Raw genomic sequence first — 19,694 nt, forward strand, 5'->3', positions numbered from 1 at the left:
TAGTAATCCAGTCTTTGGTATCACTCAGTCCAGTATGGGTGGCAAGGTGTCAGATAGTAATCCAGTCTTTGGTATCACTCAGTCCAGTATGGGTGGTAAGGTGTCAGATAGTAATCCAGTCTTTGGTATCACTCAGTCCAGTATGGGTGGTAAGGTGTCAGATAGTAATCCAGTCTTTGGTATCACTCAGTCCAGTATGGGTGGTAAGGTGTCAGATAGTAATCCAGTCTTTGGTATCACTAAGTCCAGTATGGGTGGTAAGGTGTCCGATGGTAATCCAGTCTTTGGTATCACTCAGTCCAGTATGGGTGGTAAGGTGTCCGATGGTAATCCAGTCTTTGGTATCACTCAGTCCAGTATGGGTGGTAAGGTGTCAGATAGTAATCCAGTCTTTGGTGGGCGATCCACTGTGGGTGGTCAAGGGGGTAGTAAGGGTATGCTCTATGGTGACCCGTTTGTAACGGTTGGGGGGACATCGGTTCAAAATAATAGTGTTAATGTTGATGGTAGGATTCATGGCGGATTCAATACTAAGCCGATTGTATCTACATCTACTGTTGGTGAGATGATGGTGGGAAATAGTACTGCGGTTGTTGATAATGGGATTCATAGTCGATTTAATGCTAACCCTATTGTATCTACATCGGATACTTTTGGGGGAACATCAGTTGAGGATACTACCAGTGTTGATGATAGAATTTATGGTGGATACAATGCTAAACCGGTTGCATCTACATCGTATGCTTTTGGGGGAACATCAGTTGAAAATACTACCAGTGTAGGTAGGATTCATAGTGGATTCAATAGTACGTTTGGTCGCACAAATCCCACTGGATTGAGACAGAGTATAAATTTCATGAATGGTGTTGATACGGCATTTGATTCTAATATGGATTCTATTGGAACTCAAGAAACGCAAATTGGATTCGGTAATAATACGTTTGGGCGTATAGATCATAGTGGATGGGGTCAAAGAAATATAAATCCACATAGCAATGGTTTCGGTACAGGATTTGATTCAAATATTAATTCACAATTTCAACAGAATACAAGTGGATTTGGAAATAACACGTTTGGGTGTACAAATCATAGTGGTTGGGGACAGGCAAATATAAATCCATGTAGCAATAACATCGGTACAGGATTTGATTCAAATATGAATTCACAATTTCAACCAAGTCAAATTGGATTCGACAATAACAAGTTTGGGTGTATAAATCACAGTGGATTAGTACAGAGAAATATAAATCCATGTAGCAACTGTGTCGGTACAGGATTTGATCCTAATATGGATTCACAATTTCAACGGAATACAAGTGGATTTGGAAATAACACGTTTGGGTGTACGAATCAAAGTGGTTGGGGACAGGTAAATATAAATCCATGTAGCAATAATGTCGGTACAGGATTTGATTCAAATATGAATTCACAATTTCAACAGAATACAAGTGGATTTGGAAATAACACGTTTGGGTGTACAAATCACAGTGGTTGGGGACAAAGAAATATAAATCCATGTAGCAATAATGTCGGTACAGGATTTAATTCAAATATGAATTCACAATTTCAACAGAATACAAGTGGATTTGGAAATAACATGTTTGGGCGTATAGATCATAGTGGATGCGGAGATAGACATGTAAATCCATGCAGCAACGATTTTGGCGCAAGATTTAATTCGCACATGAATTCTCTATTTCAACAAAACACAGGTGGTTTCGGAAATAATACGTTTGGGCGTATAGATCACAGTGGATGGAGACAGGCAAATATAAATCCACCTAGCAATGGTGTTGGTACAGGATTTGATTCTAATATGGGTTCAAGATTTCAACCGACAAGTGCTCATGTGCAGCGAACTACCGATCATTTCAATCCTAATCGATGGATCGGTTTTAACCGTCGATACGACTGCAATTCGAATAATTATACGTATTGCCAGCATAATTACTTTAGGGAAAATTGCAATCGTTTCGGGAAACTATGTTGTATGGAAGCTAAGAGATATATACTAGAGAACGCTAACAACATTTGCTTCTGTTCCTTGATAAATAATATGTCGATTCGACAATGTTTTTGCAATGGATGTGGCAGATTCCCATGGAATACGCATACTCACAGACCTTTCAATTTCGGTAGCTTTAACCATAATAACACAACGAATTGGAAGGATGGGATACAAATACACGTGCATAATAACGTGCCGTACAAGGAAAGGAATGAACACTTTAGAAATAATAATCTGGGAACGTTTCATATTTTCGCAAACGATATTAATACACAGTCCTTTACAACAATACCGGATTATATGAAAACTATCAACATATACAATTATCTACCGAAAGAACCGAAAACTGAAGGGTTTGTTTTCAAAAACAAGATTACGGGTCATGAGCCCTTTTGGAATTGGACCTTTAACGGTAAATGTAGACACCATCTGCCCTGGCCGATAAAGATGAACCGTGATAAGAGTACTAACACTGAGAGTGAGGCTATTGAATCCGATGTAGCTATGCTAGAGACTGTTGAATCCACAGAATCAACGGAATCCAAAGAATCTACTGTTGATATCAAAGAAGCTACTGGTGATTCCAAAGAATATACTGTTGATTCCAAAGAAACAATTGTTGAATCCGAAGAAACAACTGGTGGATACAAAGAAACAACTGGTGAATCCAAAGAAACGACTGTTGAATCCAAAGAATCGACTGTTGAATCCGAAGAAACGACTGTTGAATCCGAAGAAACAACTGGTGAATACAAGGAAACAACTGGTGAATCCAATGAATCGACTGTTGCATCCATAGAATCGACTGTTGAATCCAAAGAATCTACTGTTAAATCCACTGAAAAAACTGGTGAATACAAAGAAACAACTGATGAATCCAAACGAACAACTGGTGAATACAAAGAAACAACTGTTGAATCCGAAGAAAAAACTGGTAAATACAATGAAACAACGGATGAATCCAGTGAATCGACTGTTGAATCCATAGAATCGACGGTTGAATCCAAAGAAACGACTGGTGACTCCAAGAAATTTGACGAATCAAAACCGCCAGAACCTAGTACATCTGGCTTAAAATCTATTTTTGATTCTATCTATTTCTGATTCAAAATCTTCAAAATCTTTGAATCTGAACTGTTTGGCGATAAACCAGCCGTTTAGTTTAAAAATATCTCTTCAGTTGTCGAAAGTGGAACGCCCGTTCGAAAGTGATAAGACTAACTCGGGTAGTTCAATTGAAAAAAACGGTTATTTTGGTATAGTCCGCGTAAACTTGCTAGTCCGCTCTGAATATAGAAATGAATCGCGTCGCCATAGCAAATTGTATGACTACACCTGCTCGCAACTTCAGAGCGGACTGACAGTTTGGTGTGAACTATAACGATCACGACTGTTACCCCATACACGAAAGTAGTGTTGCTCTGGATATCCGTATCCGTTACTCCTCTCGCGGATCTTTCACGGATCATTATTAATTTTCAATTGATAGATTAAAAAACTCTATGTTTAGTACAATTGAAATTCGAAGTATTTTTTTACCTCTTAAAATCAAATATATGCCACCTTTATATTGCAAATATTTATCGTAGGAAGTTACCATACCAATCCGTACTATATAAGTTAAAGATAATAACTAAATCAACTATTTTTATAATGAAAACAAAAGAATAATAATAATAATAGAAGATTATATTAGGTGACTGACTGACATAGTGATCTATCAACGCACAGCCCAAACCACTGGACGGATCGGGCTGAAATTTGGCATGCAGGTAGATGTTATGACGTAGGCATCCGCTAAGAAAGGATTTTGATCAATTCTACCCGCAAGAGGATAAAATGGGGGATGAAAATATTACTTCGTACCGCGAGCGATGCCGCGGGCAAAAGTTCGTTTACATATATGAAAATGCGGAAATAAAGCTTAAATCTCCGTTTTTTTTTTAATTTTAGTTATAACTATGTATTATATTGATATCATATTTAAGATCCGTATCCATATACGTGGATATGATTTCTTAACGATCTGGCACATCACTACACGACAGCAAAACGCCCGTGCGCGACACTGTTTGTGGTAGAACCCTCTGTGGTTCGATTCCGGCGGCACCACCGCCACACCTATTTCTGTTATAACAGCAGTGTAGCGCTGCTGTGTTCTGGTTTGAAGTGTGGTAAGGGAGACATACTTTTCCGAGGTTCCAGCTTAGTCCTCAGGGGTAGCGGCGCATCTGTGGCCAACCTCAGGTATGACTAATCCTATCTGGTTAAAGATGGGAGGCAGTGGCAAATGCTTCTAGCGGCATAAAAGTCACATAAAACGCACTATCAGTTTTTTTTTAATTACTATTCCTTATATTATTATCTTTATATATATATTTCTTATGTGCGTGTGTATGTCACTGAACGTGTTGTGTGTGTTCAAGGGGACTTGAGAATGGTTTAGATTCACAATTTAGTCTGTGGGAAAAGGTTTTATTAATTAATTTTTAATTCGTAAGTAGTTGTTGATTTTGGAATGGTTCACATTGGATTCGTCAGACTTTACTACCATCGCAGTTTCAAATATTCTATATATTTTTCAAACCCGTAAGTGATAAGGGTTGTTCACCCTTAACATTTTTTTTATTTATATGGCAACACAACGTTTGCCGGGTCAGCTAGTATTATATAGACTCCTAGTTTACTTATAATATTAATTTATAAAAAGTTACTTAATCTTAATAATTGTTTCAAGCAAGGCTTAATCTTAATAAAAGTATTATTAGAAAAAAATAAAAATATTATATATTATTGGAATTATTAATAAAATGTAATAAAAATAATGTTATAATTATTTTTTATCATTTATACAAAATTTATCAAAATTATTTGTTATTTTTTATTATTAATATAATAATAATATTTTTCTAGTTTAATAATAAGTAATAATGTATTATGTTTAAAGTTTATTATTTCAATAAAATTATTTTATTTGATTATTGGCGGACTTTTTATTGATTTAGTTTTAATTAAATTGCGAAATTGTAGATTCGAGTATGTATGTATGTCTCATTCTGTGTCACGCTGCAGCACAAACGGCTTGACGGATTAACATATGAGGTGTCGTTGGATTCCTCTAAATTGTGGGATTGACGCAAGCACACTTTAACTTCATTAATACGTCGCCGCCCAGCGACATCGATGTGATGACGTATTTCTATATAAAAGTAGGGTACTTGAAAATTGCGCAGAATATCTATAAACGGAAGCGTTATCATATATTTTGACATATTATAGAACTAATATCACATTAATGACATATTTAGAAAAAAAATCCGACATCCGACTAGAAAAGTACATTTTTATATTTGTTTACTATTTCCCATACATTTCCATTCAGTTCTGATACAGTCCGCTAGGGGCGCTGACTAGAAGTGTGTGGGCAAATACGTAACGAATACAAAAACAGTCATTTTTGTAACTTAACAACTCATACTAATGGTACTTATTGTCAAGCAGACCTGAACATATCTTCTGTTAAGAATACTCGATCTAATCAGCTCTCAAACAAAAAAGACTAAATAAAAATCGGTACAATCGTTTAGGAGTTGCAATATCCTAGACAGACACGTTAAACTTATAACACTAGCTGACCCGGCAAACGTTGTGATGGAATATAAAAAAAATAAGGATGAACAACCCTTATCACTTAGGGGCATGAAAAATAGATAGCCGATTCTCAGACCTACTGAATATGCATATAAAATTAGGTGATTATCTGTAAAGCCGTTTCGGAGGAGTACGGTAACTAACATTGTGATATGAGAATTTTACATATAAGATTTTGGCGCTAGGGATTGAAAACACTCAGTCATAATCAGAATCTGAGCAAATGTAAATTCATAAAAAATATGTGTTACATCCCGTAACTCCGACCCACACTGTGTATGTTACATAGCGCACGTAACTCTAAAACTGTGTTGCATTCACGCAAGTATACATTACAGTTATCTGGTTTTTCAAATACGCCTGTGACGGGGCTGGGAGACTTGCGGAAACCTACATACCTGAGATGAGAACTCTAACGGCTTTAGGGTTGGCGGAAGGGTCGGTCCGCCCTGGGCCTCCGATTCTGGGGGCCTCGAAACAAAGTTGCTAAAAATGGTCGCCAGAACCAAACAATCTATGAAAAATGTATCTCTCAGCAAAAAGAAACAAAGGTCACGGAATCACAGGCGAAAAATTATATGATACATTTGTCATTTTGTAAAATCAAATAAGATTACCTACAAATTCTTAAAATAAATTTGATGTAAAAAGAATGAAAACATAAAATGTAAGGAATAAGATTGTTAATAAAGGCTATCATTATAATTATTATTATCATTATCAAAATCAAATAAACTTTTTACTCTTTTGGGGGCCTCCATTCAACTGTCCGCCCCGGGCCTCCAACGAGCTTAGTCGCCACTGCCTGAGAGTATTGTAAAACATTATCAAAGATGTGTTAGGAGACCCCAAGAACACGTCCTTTCTCGATGGTGGCACTTTTGTTGTTGATGAAGGAGAATCCTTAAAAAGGTATCAGGTGTCGGGGGAGCGACACGGGGTTATGTGGGATTCTTACCGCACTAAAACCTCCCCGGTGGCCGTCCTCGCGCTGCGTAGAGGACTCCGGGATCTCCAAAGGAACGCAACCGGAGTCCTCTTAGCGCGTTGCCCCGTCGGGCTTCGCCCGGGTCAGCATGACGCTCGCCACTCAGTCTGAGGTGCACGACGGCATGCGTCGCTCCTGGGGTCACTGGCCGGGCAGTTCGAGCTCCCACTCTTGCCGTCCACTACCTCAGAAGTCCCCTTTTAGACGCCTCTTACGACAGGCATATGCTGTAGCTCTATTCTGGTCCCGGAACTATTGATTACTAATGGCGTCATCTCTTGACGAGGTGCGGAAAGTTGCCTTATTACTGTTTCCTTTTAAAGTTTTAATCTTTGATAAAGCAAAATAGAATATTATTTATAAAAAAAATATTTCGATTTGTTTTTTACTATACCGTATTAGGAATCTTGCACATAATGTTAGAATTATAATAAATAAATAAATAAAAATATTTCGTGTAAACTAACACCAGTGGCGGGCTAAGGTCGTCGAAGGCCCGGGCCGGAATGTTGAATGGAGGGAGGCCCCCCAGTGTAAAAAGTTGATTTGATTTTACTAAATTACAAAGGTGTCATCGACTTATTCGGGTATGATTGATAGTATGATTCGGCGACCGTTTTTAGTAACAGTGTTGGGGTCCCCCAGGATCGGGGGCCTGGGGCGGACTGCGCTTTCCGCAGACCCCCCGAAATGAAATGATATGAAATATATTTATTTTTGTATAGACCAACGGTGGCACTTACAAATTGCCAGTTACAATATTTCCGCTAGAGCCTAACTATATGTTATTGTTACAGACACCTTCTCCTTCGGGAGCAACACACAAACGAACACTAACACTACGGGTCTCTTCGGCGCGAGCAAACCCACCTTCGGCTCCACTGCGACGAGTGGTGAGTATATTAGACGTGCGGGCTTAGTCTGAAATTTTATGATTTTAGGTTTTTAGCGTGTAAAAGTCAGAGCCTATTATACTTTTTAACACGCTTTTATTAGCTTGGGTTGTATGTATGTATGTATGTATGTATGTAAGTAACAAAACAAAATAATTTTCAATCTAAGAATCAATTAAGGAACAGTAAATAGTATAATTGTGGAAAAAGTGTGGGGTGCTTTTCGAACCTGATAAATGGAGCACCCACGCTTTTTTCACAATTATGCTATTTACTGTTCCTTAATTGATTCCTAGATTGAAAATTATTTTCTATTTTATAGTTGATTTTATCATAAAAGCGTGTTTTTTTAGTTTTTTCAAGTATTTATTTTGAATAAATTATTTATATTCATTAAATACAGTAGTAGCAGACAGGAGTAAGCTACTGCCGCGCATACACCTGTAATCAACCCCGGATAGGATTAGATTCCTACCTGAGGTCGGCCACAGATGCACCGCTCCTCCACGCTATAATAAAGATAGCACGCTAACGATATATGCAGCGGTTCTAAATCATATTAATAGTAACAGTATAAATAAATAAAGATAGCATATTAACCTGTATAGGGGTTTTAAACAGGTTAACTGGGTTAATAAATAAATAAAGCAGGATATGCTATATAGCGGTTTTGAACGCTATTTATGTTAACAGGGTTAATAAATAAATATAGCAGGATATAGCACGCTAACGCTATATAGCGGTTCTAAACGCTATTTACGTCAACAGGTACGGGTTTGTTCGGCGCCACTACGACCCAGCCCTCTACCTTCGGCACCAACACGTCCACGTTTGGTTTCGGATCGAATACACAGAATCAGGTGAGCTATTTTATATTTACCTTGAATACCTTCAAATAATAAATTATAGTTAACTAGTGGTGCCCGCGGCTTCGCCCGCATTTAAAAGAAAATTATATGACATACTAACATACTTAAAACTGAAAATTCGTACCTTCATTGGAATGACAGTGGCGCCATCTGGCGAAAATTGGTCGTACCAAATCTGAAACCTTCGTGGGCTCATGGACAACAACTTTGCTAAAGATTATCACTTGATCAAAAGCATAGTTTACGATTCCAAAAGATCGATTCTCCTATTAATCGATCTTAGATCGCCATCTCTAGTTTCCGTGGGATTTCCGGGATAAAAACTATCCTATGTCCTTTCTTGGGTTTTAGACTATCTTTGTACAAAATTTTATTAAAATCGGTTTAGTGGTTTAGGCGTGAAGAAGAGACAAACAGACAGACAGACAGAGTTACTTTCGGATTTATAATATTATAATAATAATATATAATATTATAATATTATAATAAATATAATAAATAATAATAATAAATAATAAAATAATAAATAATAATAAGTAAGGATGTGGTAGAACCCTCTGTGGTTCAACTCCCGCGCCACCACCTATTTCTGTTATAACAGCAGTGTAGCGCTGCTGTGTTCTGGTTTGAAGTGTGGAGACATACATTTCCGAGGCGTTCCAGCTTAGTCCTCAGGGGTAGCGGCGCATCTGGGGTTGATTACAGCTGTCCATACGGCAGTAGCCACTTACCATCAGGTGGACTGCTTGTTCGCCTACTACAATATTGTAAAAAAAAAGATTTATCTTTTTTTACAAAAACACCCAGACACCACATATATCATAATTTGAGCCGGGGATCGTATACGGAACCCTTTGCACACGAGACCGGTATAGTTACCACTTTACCTTACTTACTTACTCATATATGTTTTTTGTGTACAGTCGGGCAGTCTCTTCGGCAGCCAACCGGCGACCTCGGGCTTCGGTACAGCCGCCAGCACGTCGGGCTTCGGCGCGTTCGGGGGCGGAGGCCTGTTCGCGGCGAAGCCCCAGCAGACCACCGCGCCCACGTTCGGCTCCACTGCGACGCGTGAGTATTCACATGTGGGAGGTACGGGGTTCGGTGCTCGGTTGTACAAAAGTATCTAAGGTGATACAGTGATTCTTGTTGGAAATAAGGTGGTTCACCCCCGATGGCACCATCGTTTCTTGTGAGCAATGTCCGGGGTTCGATTCTCGATTACTTATAGGTAGCACTGCTGTTCTGGTTTGAAGGTAGTTGGAATTACGGTTTGATTGGCCGGTCGCTGTCTAGTGTGATATTTAAATGGGGAAGGTTCGGGGTTCGATGCTCAGTTCTACTTTCGTACCTAGATGCTCAGTTGTACCTATTAATCTTTGTGAAGAATGAGTGAGGAAGGTCTGGGATTCGATGCTCGGCTGTACAGAAGCATCTGTCAAAATGGCGCTGCTGGAGTGATTTTGGATGGAAGATAGTCCAACTCCGAAGACACCACCGCTCGTAAAGGAGATACGAAGGTCCGGGGTTCAATTCTCGGTTGCACTTCAGTTCCTCAAAGTAGCGCCGCTCTAGTATTAAAGAAGTAATGTCGTTTTTACTAAGTCTATGTGTTACATCATTCTTTTTTATAATTTTTTTTCTTAGCAATGTTATATGTTACAACAATACAATACAAAAACTCTTTATTGTACACCAAATTTATAGTAACAAATACAAAATATTTACAATAATTAAAGGTACAATTGGCGGCCTATTACAACATTTTTTTTTATAAATATTTCTCTTAGCAATTTTATATGTTACAACATATTTTTTGCAAATCTTTTTTTTAGCAATGTATGTGTTACAACATACTTTTTATAAATATTTTTCTTAGCAATCAATCGTATGTGTTACAACATTATTTTTATAAATATTTTTCTTAGCAATCAATCGTATGTGTTACAACATTATTTTTATAAATATTTTTCTTAGCAATCGTATGTGTTACATCATCCTATATTATAAATAATTTCCTTAGCGATCATCTGTATTTTTACATTATGTGTTACAGCGGTGGTTTTATGTATATATTGCTTATATGTTCCAGCGTTCGGCGCGCCCTCTACCGGCTTCGGAACGAGCACCAGTGCGAGTCCGTTTGGGTTCAGCTCGTTCGGCAAGCCGGCCGCCACGCAGCCCGCCTTCGGCTTCAGCTCGCAACCCACGCTCGGTGAGACACGTGGACTATACTATATTGTACTATACTCTACTATACTATACTCTACTATACTCTACTATACTATATTGTACTATACAATAAGGGAAGCGAGTACAATCGTACTCCGTTCATCCAATTTTAATATAACGACTTATTAAAAAATGTCTGAACGAAAAGTGCTACAAAAGGGCAAAAGTGCTACAATTGTATTCTCGTATTTATTCTAGTGTTACTAAATGGAATTTAACTGAAAAACGTCCTAACTAAATGAGCTACAAAATGAAAAAAGTGGTACAATCGCGACAATCATACTCGCATACTCTTTTGCATTTGAATTATGTTTTTTTATACCAAAAACCGTCCCAACTAAAAGTGCTACAAAATTACAAAAGTGCTACAATTACCACAGTCGCACTCTCACACCATCACTTGCGCGTAATAATTAATTTTTACTTAAAAATTGTCCGAATTAAAAGAGCTACAAAATATCAAAATTGCTACAATCGCGAACTCTGCCTTCCACTTGTGCCTTTAAATGGATTTTTACCAAAAACCGTCGGAACTAAAAGAGCTATAAAATTACAAAAGAGCTATAATTGCAATCTCGTACACGTTCTGGTGTCATATAATGGATCTCTACTAAAAACAGTACGAACGAAAAGTGTCACTAAATCTAGCCATATTTGTAATATAACTTACCTTTAGTATTTTGCGACGCCCTCACAGGACATGACATACTGCTTATATTTTCTTGTATGTCGTGTGTGTATATTACAATCCTTACTAATATTATAAATCCGAAAGTAACTCTGTCTGTCTGTCTGTCTGGTTGTCTCTTCTTTACGCCCAAACCACTGTATCACTTTTTTATATCACTGATTTTAATGAAATTTTGTACAAGGATAGTCTGAGACCCGAGAAAGGTCATAGGATACTTTTTATCCCGGAAATCCTACGGGAACTAGGGATGGCGATCTAAGATCGATTAATCGATCTTTTGGGCCCAAAACATCGATTATTTTAATCGATATTAGTAAGGATTGAATCGTAAACTATGCATTTGATCAAGTGGATAATCTTTAGCAAAGTTAAATTACGAATTATTAGTTTTATGTATGTTAGTATGTTATATTATTTACTTTTAAACGCGGGCGAAGCTGCGGGCAAAAACTAGTAAATAAATAAATAATATGTGTTGTTTGTCAGGTACGGGTCTAGGCACAGCGGCGAGCACCTTCAACCAGCCGCGGACGACACCAGCCTTCGGCCTGGGTACCGGCGGTTCGCTGTTCCAACAGCCACAGCAGACCAACACCTTCGCTAACAGTCAGTAGCTTAGATACTTATTGAGAATTCATTGAAAGAAAGAAAGAAAGAAAATACTTTATTCCAACAACCGCAGCGGACCAACATCTTCGCTAACAGTCAGTAGCTAGGCTTAGATACTTATTGAGAATTAATTGAGAAAGAAAGAAAGAAAGAAAATACTTAATTCCAGCAACAGCAACAGACGAACACCTTCGCTAACAGTCAGTAGCTTAGATACTTATTGAGAATTCATCGAAAGAACGAAAGAAAGAAAGAAAATACTTTATTCCAACAACCGCAGCGGACCAACACCTTCGCTAACAGTCAGTAGCTTAGATACTTATTGAGAATTCATCGAAAGAACGAAAGAAAGAAAGAAAATACTTTATTCCAACAACCGCAGCGGACCAACACCTTCGCTAACAGTCAGTAGCTAGGCTTAGATATTTATTGAGAAGTAATTGAAAGAAAGAAAGATAGAAACACCTTCGTTAACAGTCAGTAGCATATTATGATGCTATACATTGTTTTATAATATAGGAGTAGCAGACGAGCATGCAGTACACCTGATGGTATAGGCCGCGTAAAACTGCTAGTCCGCTCTGAATATAGAAACGAATCGCGTCGCCATAGCAAATTGTATGACTACACCTGCTCGCAACAACTTCAATGCGGACTAGGAGTTTGGCGCGGACATTACACAGATGCGCTTTTGTCAACTTTATTGTTTTTTTATTTTTTCCTTTTATCTAAAATGACTGTTTCGTTAAATATACACGCCTTTTATTTCAATAGTTTTGATATTTTTATTTTATCAAATGTTTATGTTTCGTCAACAGATACTAGTCTGGGAGGCGGTATGTTCGGGACCACACCGTCCCTGGGAACGTCGCTCGGCATGGGACAACTGAACGCTAGCACCAGTACTATGCCCGGGTGAGATTTAACATTATATTTTAGAAGGTGGTAGAACCCTTTGTGGTTCGACTCCGGCGGCACCACCGCTACACCTATTTCTACCTAATAACAGCAGTGTTAGGCGCTGCTGTGTTCCGGTTTGAAGGGTGTGGTAAGGGAGACAGACTTTTCCGAGGCGTTCCAGCTTAGTCCTCAGGGGTAGCGGCGCATCTGTGGCCGACCTCAGGTAGGAATATCTAATCCTATCTGGGGCTGATTACAGATGTCCATGGGCGGCAGTAGCCACTTACCATCAGGTGGACTGCATGCTCGTCTGCTACTCTTATGTTATAAAATAAAAATTATATAAAAAAACAACTTTACTCTCGTTTTAAAGAGGATCGATTTTTATCACCGAGCTTTTATTAGCTTCGTGTATGTGTTGTATGTATGTATGTAACAGAATCTTTGAATTTTTCAACGTAGTAGAACCCTTTGTGAATCTACTCTGACGGCACCACTGTCATAATTGTGGTCTAACTACCGATCTAACACCGTCTAAATCACCTTGTATATTGTGGTGTATTACACACTGTGTGTATAATAAGAGGTGTTGTACTACCCGCGGGTTTTATAATAAATGTGACAATCATATATAAGTAAAGATTACTCACTCCTAGCAAGAAAATGTACCCAGTTTTGAGAATTGAAATAGTTGCGTAAAAAAGTTTCGCCACGTCTCCGTGCTAAAATGTCCCTAAAATATTTGAAATAATTATTTATTTATTATGTAAATTACGCAGTATTAGTTATTTATACGTAAATTTTCTGTAAAAATGTTTTTATTTGTCAAGAATTAAAAAAAAGAACTTACTAATAAGCCGTTTGTGGCTTCATTCAATTTCAAGGCGGCGAAGTATCTTTACTAATCTATGGTGACAATGTGATCGACGACTCAGTCCCGCTCGGGCAGCGGCGAGTGACGGTCGTGTCCTTGAGTTCCTATAGCTGTGGTAAAATCGCGAGACATAACACAATTGTGTGATACAACACATACGCCTGCCGAACGGCGACTGAGGGCTGCAGAGCGAATGGGCGATATTTATAGTCTTCCATATTCATCTCGCTCACACTCATGGAACATCGCCATTCACCATCTCGCTCGAATGCATCACGATGAGCGTACACCGTTGAAGCAAGACAGCTATACATCGTTTTTCTCTCACAGCTGTGCTATCTGGGTTATCCGCTAGTTTTATCACTATTTTTGTAAATATTAATAAGCATTTTTAGCGAATGAAATATATACCAGCTACCCATACGAAATATTTATTTCCACGCAACAAGTGCCCACATAATAAAAGAAATATACCAATAAAGGACAGGCCTAATTTAGTAATCGTGATGTTCCAACAGTATCGGGCAGCAGGGCGTACAGGGCGCGAGTGTTCACGACCAGATCCTGAACCTGGCGGCGAGACCCTTCGGCGACTCGCCTCTCTTCAAGGACCTCATACTTGACAGTGAGTGTAGCTTTATTTATCTATAACTAGCTGACCCGGCAAACTTTGTACCGCCTCAAAATCTATTTAACAAATATATTTCATATAAAATATAGCCTATGTTACTCGTGGATAATGTGGCTTTCGAATGGTGAAAGAATTTTTGAAATTGGTCCAGTAGTTTTTGAGCCTATTCAATACAACCAAACAAACAAAGTTTTCCTCTTTATAATATTAGTGTAGATTTTGTTAGGTACTACAGTAGAAGAAAGAAAATGAAATTGTTAAATTAGGGTATCAATTAAAGATGGGCGGATAAAACATCATAATACTTTTATACTAGCTGACCCGGCAAACGTTGTGTTGCCATATAAAAGATTTCAAAAATCTAACATCGAGCGGTATGAAAAATGATGAAATTACTGAAATGGCTAAAAAAATAGGGGTTGGTGATAAAATAAAATTAAAATTCACTTTCAGTTCATTTCTACACTCAATTCATTTCCACATTCAATTCTATAATAATAAAATTCTCGTGTCAGAATGTCAGTTACCGTACTCCTCCGAAACGGCTTTACCGATTTTCACCAAATTTTATATGCATATTCAGTAGGTCTGAGAATCGGCTACTACCTATTCATACCCCTAAGTGATAAGGGTTGTTCACCCTTAACATTTATTTATTTATATGGCAACACAACGTTTGCCGGGTCAGCTAGTACTGTAAATTCTTTTGTAAGTGTTCAATAAAGTATATTCTATTTTATTTTATTCTGTCCTTCAGCGTCAACTAAGGATGTGCTGAAGCCAACGAACCCAGCGGCGGTGAAAGCAGTGTTGGACTCCGCGGCCGGGGCGGCGTACAAGGCGACTTCGCCCACCGCTGGGCGCATCAAGGTGCACCCTAGGGCGCCCGTTGTGTCTACTAATAAGGTATGCTCTATTGTAAGGTAAATATTGTTTATTGAATGAGAAATGAGATAATATTAAAAAAATGTTGTAAATACAATAACCCGTAATTTGAAAGTGACCCCTTAGAACCCTTTGTGGTTCGACTCCGGCGGCACCACCGCCACACCTATTTCTACCTAATAACAGCAGTGTTAGGCGCTGCTGTGTCCCGGTTTGAAGGATGTTGTAAGGGAGACAGACTTTTCCGAGGCGTTCCAGCTTAGTCCTCAGGGGTAGCGGCGCATCTATGGCCGACCTCAGGTAGGAATATCTAATCCTATCTGGGATTGATTACAAATGTGCATGGGCGGCAGTAGCCATTTACCATCAGGTGGACTGTGTGCTCGTCTGCTACTCCTATATAAAAAACCCAAAAAAGCAGTGATAGCCTAGTGGTTAAGAAACGCGTCTTAATCGAAAACTCCGAGGTTCAAATCTCAGGTATGGACCTCTGATTTTTCAAAGTCATGTGCGTATTAGAAATTAATTATCACTTGCTTAAACGGTGAAGGAAAACATCGTGAGGAAACCAGCATATATGAGAAAACTATCAAAGGTATGTGAAGTCTACCAATACGCACTTGGCCAGCGCGGTGGACTATGGCCTAATCCTTCTCATTCTGAGAGGAGACCCGTGCACAGCAATGAGAGAGTAAGTGAGAGGAACCCGTGACGAAATTCCTCACGAAAAAAAGCATCAGAGGCCTCTGTCCCTCCTCCTAGTTCACCAATGAACACATTATCTTAAACAATATCCAATGTCCCACAGAAGTCCCTCTTCGACGGTCTAGAGGAGTCGGACGCGAGTCTCGACGACAAGTTGAGCCTGAAGCCGAGCCGCAAGCGTCTGGTGCTGCGCCCCCGCCGCCCGGACGAGGGCGAAGCGCCCGCCAATAGCAGCAATCGGTATGTTTATATTCTATTCTTTTTTTTTCTCTTCTCGAGGGGGAAACCTTCAAAAGGTACCCGGTGCCGTGGGAGCGACACGGGGTTATGTAGGATTTTTACCGCACTAAAACTCCCCCGGTGGCCGTCCTCTGCGCTGCGTAGCGGACTCCGGGATCTCCAAAGGAACGCAACCGGAGTCCTCTCAGCGCGTTGCCCCGTCGGGCTCCGCCCAGGTGAGCTTGACGCTCGCCACACCGTCTGGTGCGTACAACGGTATGCGACCACACATACCGCCGTCCTTCTATCCTAAACCACTCACAACTTGGTGATATAGCCCTACTAGCGTCTACTAGGGCTAGATTTTTCATGGGTAACTGTATTCGCTACTACAATAAAATACCCGACCACATCTTGAATATCACAGAAAAAAAGTTCAAAAATGTCGTTAAACAAACGCTATGTAAAAAAGCGTACTATAAACTCAGTGATTATTTGACTGACAAAACGGTGTGGACTGAAGCAGCCCCAGCTCCACATGTACCATTAAGTTAAGAGCCATTGTATGAAACATTTCTTTTTTAAAAGATGTGTGTTATGGAGTTTCTTTCGCCGCTTCTTCTCCATAACGAAACACCTTGTGAAGTGGTGGTAGTTGTATTGACATTCTAAAAGTGCTCTGTAAAGAACCTATTTTAATTTAAAAAAAATGATTTAATTTGATTTGATAGTTAATTTGAAGTAGTAAGCGAGCATGCAGTCTGGACTGTAATCAATCTCAGATAGGAATCAATCTCAGATAGGATCTCAGAAAGGAATGGAATCATATGATTAGCTACAGATACATTAGAAATAGGTGTGACGATGGTGCCGCCGGAGTCGAACCGCAAAGGGTTCTACCACCTTCAAAATGAAATAAGGCGAATTAACTATAAAATTGGGCGCGCCAAAAAAGTTACGTTATTAGTTGCGCGGGGTCGATAGTTACCCCAATATGTTTGAGGTTAAATAAAAAATATTTAAAGTAATTGTTAATATTATTGATTTTTATTTTATTACTTAACTATTTATCTTTAAGAAAATAGCAAAAAATATTTAATATATTCGAACAGTAAATTAAAAAAAAAAATTTTTCGTGAGTATAAGTTTAGTTAAAAATCGTAAATTTCTTTTTTGGTGGGGTCATCACATATAAATTTGACAAGTTTATGTCACTTAAAAGTTGTTTTTATATATCAACAAAATAAATGAACAGTAAATCAACAAAATAGATGAAAGAAATGCATAAAATTAATAATTTTCAAATATATTCCTAACTAAATTTGAACTACGTTGGTAGTCGCGCGGGGTCGCAGAGACCCCAAGCATCAATTTACAGCAAATCTAATCACTTCTACTGCATGAGCAACACTAAGGCGAGAAGCACTGAGGAGTCTGGAAGCTACCAGAAATTTCCACTTGCCTTTTATTGTAAAAAACCAAAAAGTTAACTAGAATTTAAAATCACTTGGGGTCGCACAGACCCCGCGCGCCTAATTAAAGGTTAAATAAATTACTTTTAAATAATATTGCAGGTCCATGGAGGAACAACCCCGTCAGGATATGAACGGAGACCTCGGTGCTGACGTGAGGGATTCGCTTGGACTCAGCGGTGATCAGCTGTCAGCTAAGAACTTGAACAACAAGAATGATAATAGTAAGGATATTATTATTATAAAGAAAGATAAGTAAATTATTCAGCAAAATACTTGTGTATACACAATAGCATATTTTTTAACTAATTAGTTTACGAATTACGTGCGTATTAGACATTATTTATTTATTTATTGCAAAATACACACAACTTACAACAAAATATAAGCAATATGTGATGCCCTGAGAGGGTGTCGCAAAATACTAGAGGTAGCAGCATTAATTTATATTACATTTCCATGACAAATATAGCACAACATACAATTACTATACATTTTTAAAATTATATATACATGTCAAAGATTCGTCATTCTATTAATTATTATTTAATAATTACTTTTTATTATTTTTATTTTTATTTTTAATTATTATTATAATTATTATTTAATAATTAATTAATTCTTACTTTATTGACTACATCAAAAAAAGGTGCAAAAAGAGCTCTCCTTCAAAGCCGGCGATGCATTGGCGACTCCTCTGGTGTTGCAAATGTCCAAAGGCGACGTTGATTGCTTTCCATCAGGTAGCACGTCTGCCTTATCGTTAGGCTCAAATATAAAAAAACATCGTGAGGAAACTTGCATGCCTAAAAGTGTGAAAAAAAAATAAAAAATCTTAAGTGCGTGTGAACTTGTGAAGTCTACCAATACGCACTTGTCCAGCGCGGTGGACTATGGCCTAATCCTTCTCATTCTGAGAGACCCGTGCCCAGCAGTGGGACAGTAATGGGTTGATGATTATAAAACAAAATGTTAATTTGTTTCAGATTTCGATGTCAGCTCAGACAGACATGGGAGTTGGTGAGTTGAAAAAATATTTAATACCTGTCGACATAGGCTTTCGGGTTCGATTCCAGACTAGTCCAAACAATGTGATGATGGGCACGACAACAAGTAATGTCTGCCTGGCCTATGCCTCGAACCCGGAACCCTACTGGCTACTATCGCCTAAGGCCGCGTTTCCCAACCTGTGGTCCGCGGACCCCTGGAGGTCCGCCAGTATATGTATGGGGGTCCGCGGTGTCATTTCGGGACCATACATAAATCGCTCATTAAATGCAAAAGGGCCGCTTTACTGCTTTTTTCAATCACATACTTCTGTATTTTTTTTTTGTATTTGTAATAACTAAAATAAATACCTTATCCGTTTTTTTTTGCTGTTTATTTTATTAAGGGGGTCCGTGAAAACTGTGCTAGATTTCCTAAGGGTCCGTGGACTGAGAAAGGCTGGGAAACGCTGGCCTAATGCATTAGATTTTACCACCGGAAAAGTTTTTCGGACTATAAAGTAATATATATTTTTTGTATTTTTCAGGCTGGGCTCTCAAAAGATGCCCTGGAGTCAGGAGAAAGAGAAACCCTTGGACGACGCCTCGCCAAGATTGTACCCGAATTTGGGTAAGAATATTTTTTCTATGTGATAATAATCTGTACTATCTATAATCTATAATAATATCATAAAGAGGTATAGTTTCTTACTTTGTTTGTTTGTTCGTAAGGGCTAATCTGCAGAAATACTGAAGCGATCATGAAAATTCTTTCACAATCAGAAAGCTACACTATTCAGGAGTGCTCTAGGCTATATTTTATTATGATTGAACAAAAAGCGGGCGAAGCCGCGGGTACTGCTAGTAATATATATTAGACGACTCGTGTGGCGGAGCGGTGACCATACCAGTCTGACGCGCAAAGGGTCCCGGGTTCGATCCCCGGCCAGACAGATGTCCAAATGATTGATTTGGATATTTGGATATTTTCTGGATCTGGGTGTTTGTGTATTTATCTTTGTGCGTGTTCATAGCACACGTGATACATATAATCCTAGTGTGAGGCTGTGTGTGTGAAAGT

The 19,694-nt window shown here is 38.7% G+C and overlaps 1 protein-coding gene across 4 annotated transcripts in view; it reads left to right on the forward strand.

Annotated features, from left to right (window-relative positions):
• Nup98-96 (nuclear pore complex protein Nup98-96) overlaps nt 1–19,694 on the forward strand; it is a 71,316-nt gene that overhangs the window by 12,475 nt on the left and 39,147 nt on the right. For all 4 annotated transcript variants that reach the window (XM_073090929.1, XM_073090930.1, XM_073090932.1 and 1 more), the window contains exons 9-20: nt 7,445–7,540; nt 8,309–8,400; nt 9,333–9,480; nt 10,502–10,624; nt 11,819–11,938; nt 12,760–12,856; nt 14,234–14,340; nt 15,104–15,252; nt 16,040–16,176; nt 17,730–17,851; nt 18,614–18,647; nt 19,162–19,244. In XM_073090929.1, coding sequence (XP_072947030.1) covers nt 7,445–7,540; nt 8,309–8,400; nt 9,333–9,480; nt 10,502–10,624; nt 11,819–11,938; nt 12,760–12,856; nt 14,234–14,340; nt 15,104–15,252; nt 16,040–16,176; nt 17,730–17,851; nt 18,614–18,647; nt 19,162–19,244 — 1,308 coding nt within the window. The remainder of the gene's footprint in view (nt 1–7,444; nt 7,541–8,308; nt 8,401–9,332; nt 9,481–10,501; nt 10,625–11,818; nt 11,939–12,759; nt 12,857–14,233; nt 14,341–15,103; nt 15,253–16,039; nt 16,177–17,729; nt 17,852–18,613; nt 18,648–19,161; nt 19,245–19,694) is intronic.

The sequence above is a fragment of the Epargyreus clarus genome, unplaced genomic scaffold (genome assembly GCF_041222505.1).
Source record: "Epargyreus clarus isolate Ecla_fem2 unplaced genomic scaffold, WU_Ecla_fem_2.2 ptg000033l, whole genome shotgun sequence".
Lineage (NCBI taxonomy): Eukaryota > Metazoa > Arthropoda > Insecta > Lepidoptera > Hesperiidae > Epargyreus > Epargyreus clarus.